Here is an 18,345-nt window from a genome sequence, read left to right on the forward strand (position 1 = left end):
AAGTGGTGCTGTGGGGTAAGAGGCGTTACAGGATAAGAGATGCTGTGGGACGGGAGATGCTATGGATTAAGACATGCTGTGGGGTAAGAGACATGGGATATAAGATGTTATGGGATATGTGATGTTGTGGGGTAAGAGATGTTATGGGATAAGAAATGCTATGGGAAAAGAGGTGTTATGGGATAAGAGATGCTGTGAAATGAGACGTGCTGTGGGTTAAGAGATGCCATGGGATAAGTGATGCTGTGGGATAAGTGATGTTATGGGATGAGAGATGTGGGATATAAGATGTTATGGGATAAGTGATGTGATGGGATAACAGAAGCTGTGGGATAAGTGCTGCTGTGGGGTAGGCAGTGCCGTGGGATAAGCGATGCCACGGGATCAGCAGTGCTGCGGTGCGATGCTTTGGGATCAGTGATGCTTGGGGACCAGAAGTGCGGGACACGGGATGAGCAGCGCTGTGGGACCGGCCTCAGGGCAGCTTAGGGCCGGGATGGCGCACACTCCGCAGAGCTGGGATGGAAGGAAGGCGGGGGGATAATGCAGTCCGTGAGTGACGCCACAGCAGGACGCCAATTAGGAAACCCTTTTCCCCACTGCTCCGTGGCACCACCGTGCTGAATGTCCTAAAAGGCCGCAATGAGCTGAGCCCACGAGCCGCTATCCCCCCCCGCGCTGCTCAATGGGGCCTTTGAGCCGCCCGCCCCATTCCCCGTCTCAAAGGGGAGGTTTCCCCCGGTCCCTCCGCTTTGGGTACCGTTGCGGTTCAGCGCAAATATTTGCAGTGCAGCGGTGTGGAGGGGTGCGGGTGATCCTGCAGTGCTGCGTGCCCGCTGCCCCACTGCGGCTCTGCGGTGTGGGGCTGGGACCGCCCGGTGCCCCGCCCCCATATTGGAGCAGTAGGAACCCGCGGCCCGGGAGGAGGAGCTCAGCGCCTTTGCCAAATACATTGAAAAAGAAAACAGAAATAAAATCAAAAGGGGAAAACAAAATAATCCCAAATGAACACTTTGCTCCAGCGGGGGAGGATGCAGCGCCTTCCATTCCCAGAGTGTCATCACCGTGGTCCCAAAGGCTCCGCCCTACGTCCTCTGCGTGAGGGGTGCAGTGGGGCTGAGCATGGGGTGCAGTGGGGCTGCATTTGGGATGCAGCGAGGATTTGCATGGGGTGTAATAAGGCAAAGGATGGGACGCTGTGGGTCTCAGTGTGGGGTGCAGTGGGGCTGAGCAGTGGGGCTGCCCACGGGGTTCGGCACAGCTGTGGCAGTGCCAACCCCCCCCCCCCCTCCTCCCCACGGGCACAGTGGGTCCGCGTGGGGCGTCACTCTCTCCGTGCTGTCCGTGCGGAGCCGGGCAGGTCAAAGGTTTAAGCTCTTCTGGAAAGATTTCTTTCCAAAAACTGAACGTTGGCCGACGCTGCCGTCCTGTTACCTCCACACCGGGCCGGGAAACAGCGGTCACAGCTTTGGGTGTTGGTTTAATTCTTCTCTTATTTTTTCTTTATTTTTTTTTAATGAAAGCAGCTGGCGTGCACGCCATGTCGGCGGGGGGGGCGGGGGGGCAGTGCAGGGTGGGGATGCGCCGTGTGGGGTGGGGGTGCGCCGGGCAGGGCTGTGGGGGGGGGGGGGGGAGGGTGATCCCGAGCGGGGATCCCGAGCTCACACTTCTTCTCCTCTCCCTCCTCCATCTCCAGCCGTGCAGATCCACATCCTGAAAGCAGAAAGAAATGCCGACTGGTGGAAGTTCACCGTCAACATCATCTCCGTCTACAAGCAGGGCAGCAACCGGCTGCGGCGCGGGGACCAGACCCTGTGGGTGCACGCCAAGGACATCGCCTGCAAGTGCCCCAAGGTGAAGCCCATGAAGAAGTACCTCCTGCTGGGCAGCACCGAGGACTCTCCCGACCACAGCGGCATCATCGCGGACAAGAGCAGCCTGGTGATCCAATGGCGGGACACGTGGGCGCGGCGGCTGCGGAAGTTCCAGCAGCGCGAGAAGAAGGGGAAGTGCAGGAAGGCGTAGGGAGCAGCGGGGATGGACTGAGCGCTGCCGGGGTTTGGGGGGTGGGGGGTGGGGGGGGGGGGACCGCGGCGTCGGCGTCGAGGGGTGAAAGGGGGAAGAGGACACGGAACGCAACGACGGAACTGCGGAGGTGGCGATGGAGGAGGGGGTGGGGGTGGGGGTGGGGGTGGGGGTGGGGCTGAGCGGCACTGCGGGCACACGCACACCCCGAGCTCACTGCGATGGTGGAGCTCGCACCGACCCGGCACCGAACCGACGGCCGACGTCGGACCCGCACCGAGCCGACAGCAGGCCGACCCCTGCCACCGAGCTGCTGGAGGAGCCCTCCCCACAGCGCGGCCATCCCGGGCCCCATAGCGGTCACAGTGGGGCTGAACAGGGTGCACCCGGTGCTCCCACCCCATGGGAACGGCACACTGGGACCGCCCCGGGACCTCCAGGGGCTCAGTCCTGCTCCACGACAGCAAACACAGCCCCTAAAACAGGGCCAGGTGCCGTGGCACTGCTCGGCCCCACGGCGCGGTGGGGGCTCCTGGGGGTCCCGGCTGCGAGAGCTGCGTGGTACCCGGGACGGGGTGGGGGGGGAAGCAAACATTCAGTCGCTACGCCAAGCAAAAGCTCCCCGTTCTTTTTCCTTTCAGGAAACTTGGAAACGTCCATTTTATGACATTTTCCAGCTTTTTCTTTTTTTTTGCCTTTTTTTTTTGCCTTGTTTTACTGCGATCGACAATATTTATGTAATGACATAAACCACCATAAAGCGAGGCAGCCGTGTGCATAGGTGCAAAGCAGAGGGCTCTGCAGCCGCAGCTGCCACCGAGGGAGGGAGGGAGGGAGCGCTGCTGAACCCCTGAACCCCCAGCCCTATGGGAAGGGATGTGGGGGCCGAGCAGCCCCGTAACCCGGCCCTGCTTATCCCCACAGAGCTGGGCTTCCCCAGTGCACAGCCAGCAGCCGTGCATCCATCCCCACAGCCCTTCCTGCCCCGCACAGCACCATGGTGAGCACAGGGCACACGGGGCTGCCCCACAGCACCTGCCCCATGCCCCCTGAGCGCCTTCCCCAGCCCCCCAGCACAGCCCCACTGCTCTGTCCCACCACTGGCCAGCTCCCACACGGCACTAGAGCCCACTGGGGCTGGAGAAGCCCTATCCGTGGCCCTGTGAGTAGGGGAGCAGCTGCTGCCACTGGTGCCACTGGTACAACCGGTGCCCATCCCTCGGGCTGTCCGTGGCTGCAGCCCTTCCCCACAGCCCCACAGCCGACCCAGGGGAACCCACAGCCGTCCCCCAGCGGGCAGAGCTTCCCCCCCACCCATCACTGCCCCACGAGCCCGCTGCCCCTCACGGCACCGCCCCACACTGCGACATGGGGACAACCGGGGGGGGAACGTGGGCAGAGGTGGGGATGGGGCCGAGGAGCAGTGCCAGCACAGCTCACCCCGCGCGTCGCGTCCGTCCCCGCTCCCGTCACAAACCTGTGTTCCTTTTCACTGCTCTGTTTCGGTTATTTCTGTTAATATCTTGAACTGTAAATGTTGTTTAGTTACGACCACGGCATCCGGCTCTGGGCGACGTTTCTTTACGATGCATACTAATATATTATGGTTATTATATATGAATATATTTAATGACACGCGGAAAAAAAGAAATGAAACCCAAACAAAAAAAAAACACCGACTTGTGGATTTTCTCATCGTTGGGCCGTTACTGTGGGGGTTTTTTTCAGGGTTGTTTTTTTTTTTTCTGTGTTTTTTTTTCCTCTCTGTTTCCTTACATTGGCTGTATCCGAAGCCGGGGGGGTTTGTGACTGCACAGCACCCAGCTCGAGCTGGCAGTGCAGGGAATAAACTTCTAAACCACCACCGTGTGTGTGCTCCTCTGCTTCCCATCGCCCCCAGGGGACACCTCCGGGTGCTGACCCACGGCCAGGACGGGGCAGAGCAGAGCCCCACGGTGTGGGGGTGGGGACAAAGAGCCCCCAGGCAAACGGTGCTGCAAACGGTGCTGCCCCGGGGTCAGCCCGGTGCCCCACGCTCTTGGCTGCTCCGTTGATTTATTCATTCCAAAACATGGCAGAGGGCGGAAATCTCACATCTTTACTGCGGGGACAAACGGCACAGCGGGGTCTGTCCGTCCTCCTCCCCCCCCTCCACCCCCAGCCCCGCTGTGAAGGAGCAAATGAGCTCCTGGGCTCATTTGTGGTCACTGTGGTCATTGTGCTCACCCTGTGGCCACAGCCGGGGATGGCAACGAGACCTCAGATGGCACCAGAACGGGGGGTCCCTCTGGGAGACAGCACAGCCCCCTCCCCAAAATCGGCTCCCATGTCCGCGGGGCAACAGCGAGCACCGTGACAGCCACACAGAAACAGAGCAGCTTTTATCCCATCCGTACTGCTTGCTCTCCCGAGTCCAAAATCAAATCGGCCAATATAACAAAACAAGTTTGCTTTTATTATTTCTGGTTTTGGCCACGAGCGCCGCGCTCAGCATCGCGCTTCCCATCAATGGCTCGTCCTTCCCTTGGGTCTGACTCGTCCTTCCCTTGGGTTCAGAGCTCCAGGAGGAGGAGGCAGACCCCCGGCTCAGCAGAGCAGGGCTGGGTGCGTTTTGGGCACGGCCACACACCCCACAAACCCGGGGGCAGCGGTGTCACTGCTCGGGGGGAGCTGCCCTGGGACGTGTGTGTGCCCCCGCTGTGTGGCACACAGTGCTGAGCAGAGGGACGGTGTGCTGGGCACAGCACCGTGCTGGTGCTGGTGGGTCCGGAGCACAGCGGGGCTCTGTGTGGCACAGCAGCTCCACCGGACCCCTCCCCCACCCCACCCCATCCCCCCCTACTTCGTTGGCCACACGGCGACCACAGCGATGGCGATGAGCAGCAGCACGATCACCACCAGCATTCCTGGAAGAGATGAAACAAGGCGGTGAGGGTGAGGCCTTCGTCTTTAACAATCAACCTTTTGTGACTCCATCCCCACCCCCCCGCACCCGCGGCCCCCCCAGCACATCCCCGCACCCGCAGTCGCTCTGCTCTTCTCTCGCTGACCCCCTCCAATTAATTTTTGAGCTGTGCCTGCAGAGCATCTTCCCCCCTCCGACATCTGCCTCGCAAAGATTACCAGGGACACATCCAGCTCGTGGCGAGAGCTGCTCTGCAATCCCTCCACACCGTCCCATGGGGGGGGAAAGGATTATTGGGGAGGAAACCCAAATTGCACCAGGAAATTGTTTCCAACACAAACCACCCCCGCTGTCGGAGGAACGAGCACAGCTCTCAGCGCTGCACCCGCCCTGGAGGGCCCAGCACAGCTCTGCCCCACATCGCCGAACCCACAGAGGGGCACACACTGCACGCTGTGCCCACGTGGATCCCGGCACAGCTGTGGGAACGCAGCGCGGCTCCGAGAGCGGAAAAAACGTCCCCGCTCTCCATCCGCGGGCAGATGGCGATTACTCAACCACTTACAGTATTTACAAGCCCAGCTCATGGCAATTAAAAAAGGATGTATTAAAATAAACTCCTCTTTCCAAGCTGGAAAAGGATATTAGAGACGGCTCTCTGTCAATGGTGTCATGTTTTCTGTGCAGGAGCCGTCCCAGTGCCAGCCCCGTTTTTCCAGCAGAGCAGAGCTGCCACCACTGCTCCTCCCAATCCAGAGCCCCCTCCCAATCCAGAGCCCCCTCCCAATCCAGAGCCCCCATCCCCAGGCGGTGCTCAGCACCACGGGATGCATTCTGCACCGGGGGAGGAAGTGTTGAGGGTGCAAATCCTCCTCGTGGTTGCAGTGCAACGGAGTTTATGGACTTGGGCAATTAAGAGACACAGAGATGGGCTCAGAACGCTCTGTGGGTGTGAGCTGGTAACGACGCCGAGTTAATGGGGAGTAATTACTCCTTGACAGCTCCCAAGAAGAAGGGCACAAATGCAACATACACCGAGGCTGATGGGAGCCAGTGGAGCCAGCGGGAAGCTGCAGAGCATCCTGGGCAGCAAATGTGCCGCATTCATTCCTGGAAAGAGATGGCACGAAAACCTGGAGCCACTGCCCTGTCCCCATGAGCAGTGGCTGAGGATTCGCTCTCGTGGGCTCAGTGCAACACGCAGCACTCGGCAGCACTCGGGCCTGTCCATCCCCGTGCAGGGGGAGAGGCAGCAGCAACACAGACGCAGGTTTGGGATGCGCAGGGAGCAGAGCAGAGGGGTGGGAGAGCCGTGCAGGACATGTGTCAGAGCAAGCACACAGCTCTGCACGGTGCTAACGCTGGCTTCTGCTGCTCAGCATGCAGAAGATGCAGAAGGAGCCCTCGGGCCTGCGGCTGCCGTGCCAGCTCTGTGCCAGCTCTGTGACAGCGCGATGCTGACCGTGACAGATCCGTTATTGTGCTGAATATAACTCCTGGGAACCCGAGCGCCTTTAGGATCTGGCAGGGAATCAAGTGCCTTAGGAAAGGCAGGCAGGAACTGTGTCATAAATACATCTTGTTTGGACAACTCCCCCTTGAATACGCGTCAAAAGATCTCTGCTCCACCTCTATCAGCCCGATGATTTCTCATGAGCATCCGCTGAGGATGGACGTGGGTTTATGTGACCCCACAACGTTCAGGTTGGAGGGGACCCTCCCAATCCCAACATCCCTGGAGGTGGGCCCCCACCTCCCAGCAGCAGTGCTGGGGTCTGTGGGTGCAGCCCACTGGGGTTGGCAATGGGAGCAGACAAGCACCAGGGAGAAGGCCCCAAATGGTTTTGCAGTGTCCCAGGAGAGCGGATGAAAGCAAGAGAGGAGTGAGTCTGCTTGTGATAGCCGAGCTCGGGACTCAGCAAGCAAGGAAACCTCTCCCACCAGCACACGGAGCCACGGCTGGGCCTTACGAACAGCACTACGTGCAGAGGGACGGATTCTCCTCCCACGGGGTGGTTCTGCTGGATGTGGGTGTAGTGCCATCCTTGGCACTGGTGTCTGTTATAGATGATAGGAAAATCGTAAACAGCGCGCTAGGACTTTAAAGAGCCCAGTATAGCATTACATGATCTGGAAAACGCTGCTTGTTTTGTGCCAAGAAAGTTATATTCCCACCAAACTGTCTCTCCAGAAGTTTATGAATAAGTCTCCTTTTATACCGGGCACGGAGAGCTAACTTATAAACACATAATGGCTGCTTTATAGGGCGGGAGGGAAGCAGGGGGAGCACGGAGCTCCAACCAGAGCCCCGGCTGCTTTCTCTATGGACATTTTAACCTCACAGTATCAAAACTAAAAAGCCAACACCTTTATCTGCTCCTCCAGTGAGTTCACTCACTGCCCAGTTCCCGGCCCTAACCTGCCTGCAAGCGCAGCAGTGCCATGCACACCCCAAGCCCCCCAGCACATCCACCCCACTGCCCTTCACCTTCCCAAAGAAAAGACATTTTCTGCTCCAAAACCTATCTGAACCTCTCCTCCTAACATCCTCCTGGCTCCAAGCGAGACGGGGCACGCAATTTGTATTGCATTAAGAACCACTTTAGCACAAATCCCACGCTATGAAGCCGGCTCGTATGTAAATACACTCCCCGATCCCTCCACCTGCAGCACTGCAGCCGTGTCCCCAGAGGCCCCGCTCTTTATTAGCTCTGTGACAGCCAAACCTGTGCCGGGGCCATGCAAAGAGCTGTAAGCGTGCTGTCCCACGCCTGTCCACTGGGGAGCCCGGCGTTATTGCTTCTGACCTCCCCTTGTCAGCTGAGAAATTCAACACTGCACTCGTACCTCTCAGCTCTGACATGGAAATCATTGGCAGCGCTCACACAAATCAAGACCAGGCTCCGAGAAGGGTTATTAAAGGCTCCAACGCCCATGTGTTTCATTGGGTCCGAGGGGAAAAAAGGAGACACTGCTCATGAAAGCTAAGCTCTTTGGAAACAACAACTATTGCGTTATTAATTCCTTATTTGGAAGAGACACAGACCCGGGTCGTTCCCGCGGAGGACGGAAAGCTCAGGAGTTATTCCCAATTGCAGTCACCCACGCAGCGGAGCGCTGACCCGATGCACTGTGGGACCAGGACCGAGCGTACAGGCACCGTCTCCAGGCAGAACCTCCTCGGGCTGTGTCAGCTCACACATCCCCTTCAGGGAGGTTCAGGCTGGATATCCAGAAAGTGCTCTTCTCCCAGAGAGCAGCGATGCGCCGGCACAGGGCAGCTGGGGTCACCGGCCCTGGGGTGCAGATGTGGCACGGGGGGACGTGGCTGAGCAGGCACGCTGGGATGGGTTGGGGTGATCTTAGGAAGTCGTTTCCAACCTTCATGACTCTGTGATTCGATGAGAAGCTGCACTTGGTGCCGTGCTCCTCTCTCTGCAGCTCGATGCTGATAGCGTGAGCCTTCCACGGGGCACAGCAGTGCCTGCTGGCACACAGCGCGTGGATGGACAGCAGTGAGACAGAAGCAAACGCCAAAGCCAGCCCCGACGAGAGGCAGAGTGTGCCGAAATCCAAACTGTTCATTGCTTCCGTGACCAAACAATCCCCAGTGCTCGGGTCCTAAACCACGTGCACAGCCCAGCGGGACGGCAGGAAGTGAGACAAGTGTTTCCCTTAACCCATTATTGCTCTATCTCCATTTGCTTCTTTTCTGTTAAAAAATGTTATCTCTATTTGCTTCTTTTCTTTTGCTTTTGGTGATGCGGGAAGCACGGGCTGCACGCACCCGGCCCGGTGCAGACCACCCAGACCCCAGCGAGCATGAAGCTGGAAACGTGTTCGTATTTTTTCCTTTTGCTCTTGCTCGAGTGACTTCACAGACTTTCCTTGCCTGTCCTCACACTGCTATTATCAAACTATTTCCAAACCCAAAGGTCATCAGCAGACACGGTTACCGGATTTTTTTGCATGTAGATTATTTTTCTTCCTTTTCTTTTAAATTAAATAAGCACGCACGCTTTCCAACTTTCCCTTCTAAAAGCTCTCTAGCATCCTTTCCCTTACATAAGCAACGCCAAGAAACAAGATCAGTCAAGAACTGGGCTGCATTTCTGAACAACTGTGTTACAGCTTGGAACAGGACTTGTGAAGGTCTGAAAACCAGCAGCGTGCACGAAGCCTTCCCAGAAGAAAGGAAACTAAACAAGCCCGGGCGGGATCCTACAAATCCCTGCCTTTAGATCAGGCTCAGCCAAGTGAGTCCAAGCAATGCACAGGTGGCACCTGAACTCTTCTCTTTTGGCATACGCTGTGCAAAAACCAGCAGGGAATCATAAAATGGTTGGGTTGGAAGGGACCTTGGACGGGTTGGGTTAGGTGGGAAGGGATCCTGGTTGCACTCTGTGATTGGATTGGGTTGGAGGGGATCTCGGCTGTGCTGTGTTGGGTTGGAGGGGACCGTAGTTGAGTTGGGTTGGGTTGGAGGGGATCTTGGTTGTGTTGGGTTGGAAGGGGCTGGGTACCCCCCCAGCTCAGGCTGCCCAGGGCCCATCCATGGCCTCGAGCACCACCAGGGATGGGGTACCCGCAGCTCTGGGCTCAGTGCCAGGGTCTCACCGCCCTCTGAGTGAAGAATTTCTGCCTCACATCCAATCTCAATCTCCCCTTGTTTAGCTTAAAATCTTTCCCCAACCTTAACCAACCTGCATGGACAGCGGGGCCAGGACGGGTTACGTCCCGGAGTCGCAGCTCCTCCTCAAATCCATACGTCCTTTGCTCCTTCCCCAGCAGCCCGCACACTGGCACAGGGCTGCAGCCCAGCTGGCAGCCCGTGATGGACCCCAAAAGGAACCGCCACCCCGAGCTGCTACCTGGGGCAGTGCTGTGCAGGGACACGACAGATGATCCCAGCGGGGGGCTGTTGTTCCTCCAGTAAAAACAAATGGGAAAAAATAAATAAAATGAAAGGACTGCTCTGCTGGCCTGGCACAGAAGGGACATCTGCCTGTGTCCATCTGCCACTGCGCTGACACCCCGGCTTTGTTTTCTGTAGGGTCAGTTTTCTGCCATTATAGCTCCCTGAACCGGCTCACCGGGACGCTGTGCCAGCACAAGGAAAGAGATAGGAGCGTGGGGAGAGGGAGCAGGTAGCCCCAGATCTGCTCAGACACATCAGAAAATCGGCCCATAAGGCTCTGAAATCACTTGAGGGGGTATTATCTTTTGCCTCCTCTGTTTTTCACTCAACCAAATGCTGGGATTACTGGGTGAGATGGATGCATTACAGTGCCAGGATGCTTCCGAAATGTTTAAAGCATCAACAACTAGTGTTATGTGTGAAAGCAATAGTGAAATAAGTCAAATAAAGACATCATGGCTAGAGGCAGTCCAGTGAGAGGAATAACCTCAGAAACAGAACTGCAGTTTTACTGCTCTATCTGAACCCACAAGAGGAACTTCACCAGCAAGGCGCTGACTAAGGAGAGTGGCTAATAGCACAAAAACACCATACACTGTTCATACCGAGTCATTTCGGGTCAGATTAAGTGCTCCTGAAGCCTGCTCCATGTGTCTTTTATTTTAAAAAAGTGCCCTACTTGCACAGGAATCGTAGGAACTCCTGAAAATGGGATGCTGGCTCCTAAGTCACTTGGATATTTAACCGCGTGGTCAGGAAGGGTTGAGATTTACATACAAATTGCAAGGCTGCTAAATGGCTTCCTCAGAGCAAGAAACGGGGGTGGAAACGAGAGAATATTTAATGATTAGTTCCTTATGGGCCTGACATTCTTGAAGCATATTTCTTGCAGTCCCTGGAACACTCCTGCATTCTTGATTGCAGAATGGCAATAAGTGATTTCCTTTAGAAGCCTTGTCTTTTATTGGAATACTAAAAATACCCCACCAGCCCCACTCTACACCACTCTCTCTCTTTCCTGGACAGGCACCATCAACCCTGATGTATTCTATTTTGAAGAAGGCAATAAACATTTCAGCATGGTCTGTTCAATCCCACTTCATAATAGATCTTGCATTTCCAGTGGAGCCCCTACTAGCACCATAAATCATCCTTACACAGACTTAAGCATGAGAAACTCCAGCTCGAAGGCAGTGTGGATTCCTTTTTGCTTAAAGAAGAAACAAATTAAAACTGGGTACAAAACAGACAAGAATGAAATGATGGACAGCCCTACACATGAACCCACGTGACAGAGTCACTGCCGTGGTTAACAAACCTGCACTGTGCAGCCCTGCTCCAGCCCATGCACTTGATGAAAACCCACCTGGAACGACGATGCTCTGTGGGGTGAGGCTGGGAAAGAATTCCCTCCGCATCCATTACATCTGAACAAACATGGGTTTCCATTCGGGGACGCTCTGGATGTTGCTCGATGAAGATGAATTGTGTACTACGTATGAACTGCTTACACACATCTACTACTCTTCTTTTTTTGTCCATTCTATATTGACTTAAAGTCTGAACCGTTCTCCCAACTGCTTCACCCATTATGGCTCTCTCCATTTGCTGCAGGCCTTGGAGAAAAGCCTCAGAGGTCCGGTCAGGTACACAGCCAGGTGACCACCACGCTAGCCGCAGTTTTGTCACTGATGTTGTTGGCTGAGGCCAGGAGCTTCTCCAGTAATAGCAGAGTGCCATGAGGCTCAAGAACAAAGTTAAGTGCAGGATGCTGCCAGCCTTCAAGCCCTGAGTATCGAAGTCTTATGTAGTCAGGAGCCAGAAGAGGCGTAACTCAGAGTGGGCTGCAAACACATCAACGGTGGACGATGAAAACTGCTTTCCAAGCATCATCGTGTCCACCAGGAGTCTGGTTACACGAGGTGAGCTGGGTGAATCCAGTGCTCAAACAGCAAGATCTGGTGAATCCGAAGAGAATAAGTCCTAAATCATAAAAACTTAAAGAGGAAAGGCACCTTGGGTTTCCGGTGTGACCCACTGCTCAAAGCATGGTCAGCATCAGGCTCGGACCAAGTTGCTCATGGCTTGGCAATGTGAGGGAGGCAAACCTCCTGGAGCACGCACTGGGTTCCCTCTGGATGAAGCCAAGGCAGCAGATATCCTCAATTTTGCAAAGAGCCCACGTTACTCTGAGAAAGGCACTCATCAGGAAGGACAGCACGGGAGAGACAACCCAAACAGGCAACGCTGAAGTGGGCAAGAGCCGATCACCTCAAAGGCAACTCTGAAAAAAGGCCGAGGAACCTCGACTCCTTTCACCTCAGAGAGGATTCACAGATGAGACCGCATCGATTTTCAAGTCGAGAGCAATTTCCAAACAGATGTTTCGCTCCGGTTTCTGCAGAGCACATTTATCTCTGGCTTTTGCTGAGAAAAGTGTTGTAACAATTCAAACAGCAATTCCTCTTTTAGAAACTCCCTCCACCTTAGGCAATCCAACCTAATCAGCACACAGAGCTGCAGAAAGCAGCCACCAAATCCTTCTCGTTAACACCACTTACAGCTGCTAATGACTGCAAGAGCCTCCTAAGAAGGCCAAGGGAAGCAGCCTCTGAGAAAACAGCGAGCCAACAAATGCAGAACCACGATAAGAAATGAGATCTGACTTGCATAATCACTGTTAGGAGTTTGTGGTAAATGAAGTCTGAAGAGCAGAAGGATGGTAAAACGACGTGGCTCGGAAGCAGCGTGCAGGAGGGAATTCAATCCGCGCTGAGTTCTTGAAATCATTTAGATGTTAAATGAAGTTCCTTCTCCAGAAAAAGAAAGGAAGGCATTTCTTAAAGCCCACACACACAGATCTGTGATGCTACATGCTCGGGTATGACATAAAACTATTTTGGTTTTGGAAGACTGCATTGTCTCCTGTGTCAGTGCAGCCGCCTTCCTTCATTTTGTGCTTTGAATTTATCCAATGCAGCACACGAGGCTGTCTTTCATTTTGTGAAAAATGACAACAACAACAACAAAAGAGAAAGGGAGGGGAAAAACCCCAATATCATTTTGTGGAGTCTCCTTCTCTGGACCCACGAGGACACCGACCTGTGCAACCTGGGCCGGGAGCTGCTTTGCAGGGGGTTGGGCTCAATCATCTCTGGAGGTCCCTTCCAACCCCTACAGTTCTGTGATTCTGTGATTCATCTCAGCACCTTTCTCAGACTTGAGAAGTTTGTAAGCTCATCACTGCCGTTCTCCTCCACTGCTGCAGACAACGAGGAGCTCACCCAGCAGTGCTCCAGCAGGGAATGGCAGCAGCACCCAAGAGCAGCTGCACAAGGCAGGATGGTTTTCTCCCAATGTTTTTGCATCATTCACTGCTGTTGGAGAACGGTTTCCCTTCAGAGCTCCTGAAGGCATTACCCAACACAGGAAAAAAAAAAGGACAGGTTGGAGTGAGGGCAGTACCCGTTACCAAACCATCAGCGGGGACAAAAACACTGCAGAACAAGATGTTGCCTGATTTACCAACTACATCTTCTCCTTAAGCCTAATCCACTCAGCCCAGTGAGCTGATCCCCCTCACACTCGGAGGTGGAGAAGAAGCACGTGCTGCAGAGGCCCATAAATCGCCGCGGTCATTTGTCTGAGCCCGCTGCGCAGCGAGGGGAGCTCCAGATGCTTTTGCAATAGTGCTGCTCTGATAGCATTACCAGCAGCGTCCCTTATTAATCATGTTGCCACCACACGTCCCTCTGGAGGATTTGCTGATCTGATGCCTTTCCAAACTGTTCCAGTTTCCTCTGAATATATGGAAAGCTCAGCGAAGAGGACTGCGCTGAAAGCGAACCTACAACCGGGGAAAGGAGGGAAACAAACTCACCTATAACCACGACCTGTCTCCTAGTTAATCCTTTCCCAAGGACAGTGTTTGGCTTTAGGGGGGGGGAAATGAAAAACAGAGATGAAGGGACGCTCACGCTTCGGTTTCGCAGCACGAGGATGTTTTGGTGTGAGGTGATCCCAACGCAATCTCAGAGTCAGCGCTGCTGCCGGGACACTCTTATCTGCTTTCCAAATGGAGGCCTGGATGCTGCAACTGTTTGCTTGCTGGCACTCGTGGCCTCTGCTTTTTGCACTGTCCACTGGAGTTTTAAGGACTTCGAGGGAGCTTTTCAGTATGGTCAACTGCCAAGAGCCATCTCCCAGCTAGCTGCCTTGCTCATCAGTCAGTAGCTGACATTACAACAGCAGATTCTATCTGCAAATCCAATAATCCTCCAACTACCAAACAACGTTTTCCCCCGAGATTACTTTTGGTGGGGAAGAACATCCTTTGCGAGGCAAAACATTTCACAAAACACATGGCGCAGCTATAGTGCTCCCCACAAAATCCATTTTCCAGCTCCCCTCCTGGCTCAGCCCCCCAGCCAACATGGGAAACCGTGAAGACCAAGCTGCCACAATTAACTCCCAGCATCTTCTTCACAGCCTCAGACAATCCCGAGCTACTTGCCATGCAAACAACCTGTGAGATTCATTCTCCTTGCAGGGCGAAAGGAGGGGTAAATTACAGAGTTAAGTAGATTACTGGGGAAGGAGTCACACTCCACAGCCTTATGAGATGATTAGACCCTGGGAAATCCACACTCCAAATCCCCAGGCCCCCACAGTGCACAGTCATTACCAGATTCTGGATAAACCGCAATCAAGAACCTTCCCTGGCAGCATGAAGTATTCCTGTTCCGACGAACGTTCATGGAGCTATCCCCAAAAAAGGAGATTATATTTAACATTTCAGAGAACAAGCATCGCTCCGCAGCCCTTAGCAGCTCAGCTGTGAGATGCCTGTTTCTTCCTCCAGCCTCTCTGCAGCAGTGCTACCACTACTGCCAGCAACACCGATGCTAAAAAAGCACTGCTCCCAGCGACAGCACCCAGGGACTTGAGAGGGCTGTCTGCAAATGACACAGAGAGCAGCAGTTACCTGCCACGTGCGCTCCATAAACCCAGCCCAACACCACGACTTCTTCAATCTGAAAAAGAAATGAGTCCAGGAAGCCAGCTGCTGCAGCGGGGAGCAGCCCGTGCGGGAGGCACGTGGGGAGCTGCAGGAACAAGCTCCCTGTGAAGGCCCCTTCGCACCACGGAAGAGGAGTGACCCCACCTCGGGACTCAGGTGGACTGGCACTGGGGAAACCTGCTGCCCAGGTGGGGGGGAAAATGGGCAGTGAGCGTTTGTCCCCCGCTCACAGCTTCTTGCAACGAGCAGTGGCGGCCGCAGCAGGTCTGGGGAGAGGCTGTTGCACAGATGTTCCAGACTTCGCTTTATAACACACTTCATTCTCTTTTTAAAAGACTCCTGTGCAGCATTATTCAGCAACCCTCCATTATCTAAAGAATTACAAATTCCCTATTTTCTTGATCTATATAAAGCAAAGGGCGTAACCCCATCAAGTGCATGAAGGTGAGAGTTTGCTGCGAGCTCTCCCTCCCACCTGGGGTATTTTTACCAAAGCCACATCTTTAAAAATAGCTCTCAGAGAAAGTCTCTTATGCAAGAAGTTAGCTCAGGACTGCCGAACTGCAGCCTGCCTCCATCCACCGTAACTGCCACAAGGACTATTTCATGCCCTGGGAGCTCAGCAGAGGCAGCGAGGAAGGGAAAGAAGTCAGGAAAGCGGAGCTGGCAGTCAGCCCTGTGAAGGGGTCTCATGTCATGGATGGTACGTAACACCCAGGTGGGGACAGCAGCACTGCATCCTTGGGCAGCTGCTGAAGGACGGAGCCAGCAAAGCGGAGCAATTCCTCGCAGCGATCACAGCACCAGTTCCTACCTCCATCTCTCATGACCACATGGGTTTTTTTTTAGCTCTCCCCTTCCAAGAACCTTGGCAGATGAGCAGACACCCTAGAGGGAAAGCAGACCCGGCCACGTGAGCCCACAGAGATGGGAAGCCTGCCTAGAAGTAACGCGTTTCCTGCCTTCCTCACACCCCATTTTTTCTCAGCTAATGCTGAATGAAGGCTTCAGAAGGGTGTCCTCCCCACTATCTCAGAAGCACAGAGCCAACGTGTGCCCCAGGTGAGCTAAGACCACCACTACCCCTGCGCAGAGCCGAGCCAAAACTACCCCTGACCTCACGCTCGGTCCTCCCACAAACCTTGCCAAATTAAGCAAGGAAGCAGACGACTGGAGCTCGTACGTTGTAAAACTTGTTCAGTCATAACCCATAAAAATACCTGAGTGCCCACCTACAGACATGTGCCACTGCCACCACGGGCCCCCATCGCGTGCTGCTGCAGCAGGAGGGCAGCACGTGGACACGCTGGGGCTGGGATGCCATGTTACATCCATGTACACCCAACTCCAAATGCTGACGAGAAGCATTCTGCCTTGTGTTTGAACTTGCAGGACTAAAGATGACCACCAAAGTGCCACCCTTGACCTTCTCATGCAGAGGTAGAGGAAAATCAGCTCTGCTGAACTCCTCCTCCTCTGGAAGATGAGCTCCGGAATTTGGTTCCTCTGGCAATGAAAAAGAAGGATCTTTCCAAAGGGAGCAAGCCACCCAGACGGCCCCAACAGAGAACCCAGCCCTCCTCATCTCAGCTCCCACCGAGCGATCCCCTCTCCTGCAGGGCTCCAAACTCACCAGCTCCCCATTCACTTCAAGCATCGGCAGCGTGATCCTCCGCCTGCTTCACAGTCCCAGCAGCGGCCCGGAGGATGCAGCCCAGGCTGGAGCAGGCCCAGGCACGGCATCCCAACACAGGAACAGCTTTTCATCACCGTGCAAAGCTGGCTGAACTAAATCCAAGATACTCCACGATATGGTTTCTCTCCCAGAGCATTAACTGCTAAGATGTGTGCGCAAATATGTTATGAATGCCTGAGTGCATGAGTTAAGCACACGGGAGAGGAACTTATCCTGCATTCATCTACATAACTGCCTTCAACCACCAAAGCTACGAGCCCTTGTGAAGTGCCATAGGTGATGGCAAACAAACGAAGCCCACCCAGCACTGCTGGGAAGTGGGAGAGAGGACACAGCAAAAGGAAATGCTTGTAATGACCCAAGCAAACGGCAGAGCTAGAAACACTACCACTGGGAAGGAGGTGCAAAAAATGAAGAGATAACAGAGCAAAGCGTGCGGCCCACGGAACAATAACTGCGACCGCGAGCAAAGCTGCATGGCGGAGATGCACGGAAGGGCCAGCAGAGCTCTCAGTGAAGCACAGCAAAATGCTTTCAGCATTTAATAAATCCACTGGCAACAACAACAACAAGGAAAACCAACACGCAGAAAACCGCTCCCAGTCACACCAAAACTATTTACAAATCGAGGTCGGATTCGTCAAATAGTTCCAGGGCAAGAAAGAAAAACAGAGCGAGGTTTGTAAAATGCGACGAGGGAGGGGCGGAGGAGAAAGCACCACGTCCCTCGTGCACAGGGGAGGGATGTGCAGGAACACATCCAGGCTTCCCAGGAGGCGGGTTCTGCTCCTGCTTTGGGCTTCTCTTAGCTCTAATCTACCCTCTGTTGTGGGGATATCAAAAAGCACGGGCAGTGGGGTGCAACATGAGGCGGGTGTCCCCGTTTCCTCTGCAAATCACTGCAGGAAGGCAGGGCAGTGGTCGCGCTGATGGAGCAAGCCACTCCACTATGTCCACATAGCTTAGTGGCTATGGGACAGCCCCAAAGCACAGCCACCTTCCTGGCCAGAGGAGCCCCACAGCTCGGAGCGGACTGCAATGCCCCGACCCGAAGGGCGGAGAGCAGTGGGTGTGAGGTCTGTCCGGGCCCGGGCGGCAGCGTGGGGTGGGACGTGGGAAGCGGAGCGGGGCAGGCACACAGCCCCGCGCCTGAGAACCCGCTGCCCCGCACGGCGCGCGCCCGAACCTCAGCGAGGGCTGGGGATCAGCTTTAATTAAACACTGATCCAGCTCCCACGCCACCGGAGCATGTTCTCAAAACACTCTCTCCCCCCACAACCCCCCCCCCCCAAACCCCACAGTGAAGTCGTTCTGGAAGCACAGACAGAATTCACAAGGAGGGACCGAGCGCTCCTTGCTCCCTTTCGCCTTTGAGCCGTTAATTCCGCATCGAGGAGGGAAATAAATAAAAAGCAAAAATAGGAAAAGGCCAGAAAAACATTTGCTGCTCCTTGAGCGGGAATGAGTCACCCTGGCTCTGAAAAGGTGCTGTTCCAAAGCTTTCTAGCAGCGCTGTCGCCTCGCTAACGCTCCAGAGCTCAGCACAGAGCGCGGCCTGCTGCCATCCGCCGAGACGTGATAACGCTGCAGCAGTAACACAACCCGCGCTGCAGGAGCTGGAAGCATCGCCGCGTCACACGCAGCCCATGAATGCAGCCAGCAACCTCTGGTCGTGTGCAGTTTATGCTTTCCAGACTCTCTGAACCTGGTGGTTCTCCTCCTGCTGGTTTGGGAGTTATACGAACCCGCACAGCAAGGGACTGCCCCAACCCCGAGCCTCT

The 18,345-nt window shown here is 54.9% G+C and overlaps 2 protein-coding genes across 2 annotated transcripts in view; one reads left to right on the forward strand and one right to left on the reverse strand.

Annotated features, from left to right (window-relative positions):
- NTN1 (netrin 1) overlaps nt 1-2,041 on the forward strand; it is a 44,222-nt gene extending 42,181 nt beyond the window's left edge. Inside the window, exon 6 of the mRNA XM_065735596.1 lies at nt 1,697-2,041. Within this exon, the coding sequence (XP_065591668.1) occupies nt 1,697-2,025 (329 nt within the window). The 3' untranslated portion in view covers nt 2,026-2,041. The remainder of the gene's footprint in view (nt 1-1,696) is intronic.
- Nucleotides 2,042-4,706: 2,665 nt separating this feature from the next.
- The window catches only part of STX8 (syntaxin 8), a 64,456-nt gene continuing 50,817 nt past the window's right edge, over nt 4,707-18,345 (reverse strand). Inside the window, exon 8 of the mRNA XM_065735128.1 lies at nt 4,707-4,931. Within this exon, the coding sequence (XP_065591200.1) occupies nt 4,864-4,931 (68 nt within the window). The 3' untranslated portion in view covers nt 4,707-4,863. The remainder of the gene's footprint in view (nt 4,932-18,345) is intronic.

Source organism: Cyrtonyx montezumae, unplaced genomic scaffold (assembly GCF_038088225.1).
Source record: "Cyrtonyx montezumae isolate F1298 unplaced genomic scaffold, pur_monq_1.0 scaffold_19, whole genome shotgun sequence".
NCBI lineage: Eukaryota > Metazoa > Chordata > Aves > Galliformes > Odontophoridae > Cyrtonyx > Cyrtonyx montezumae.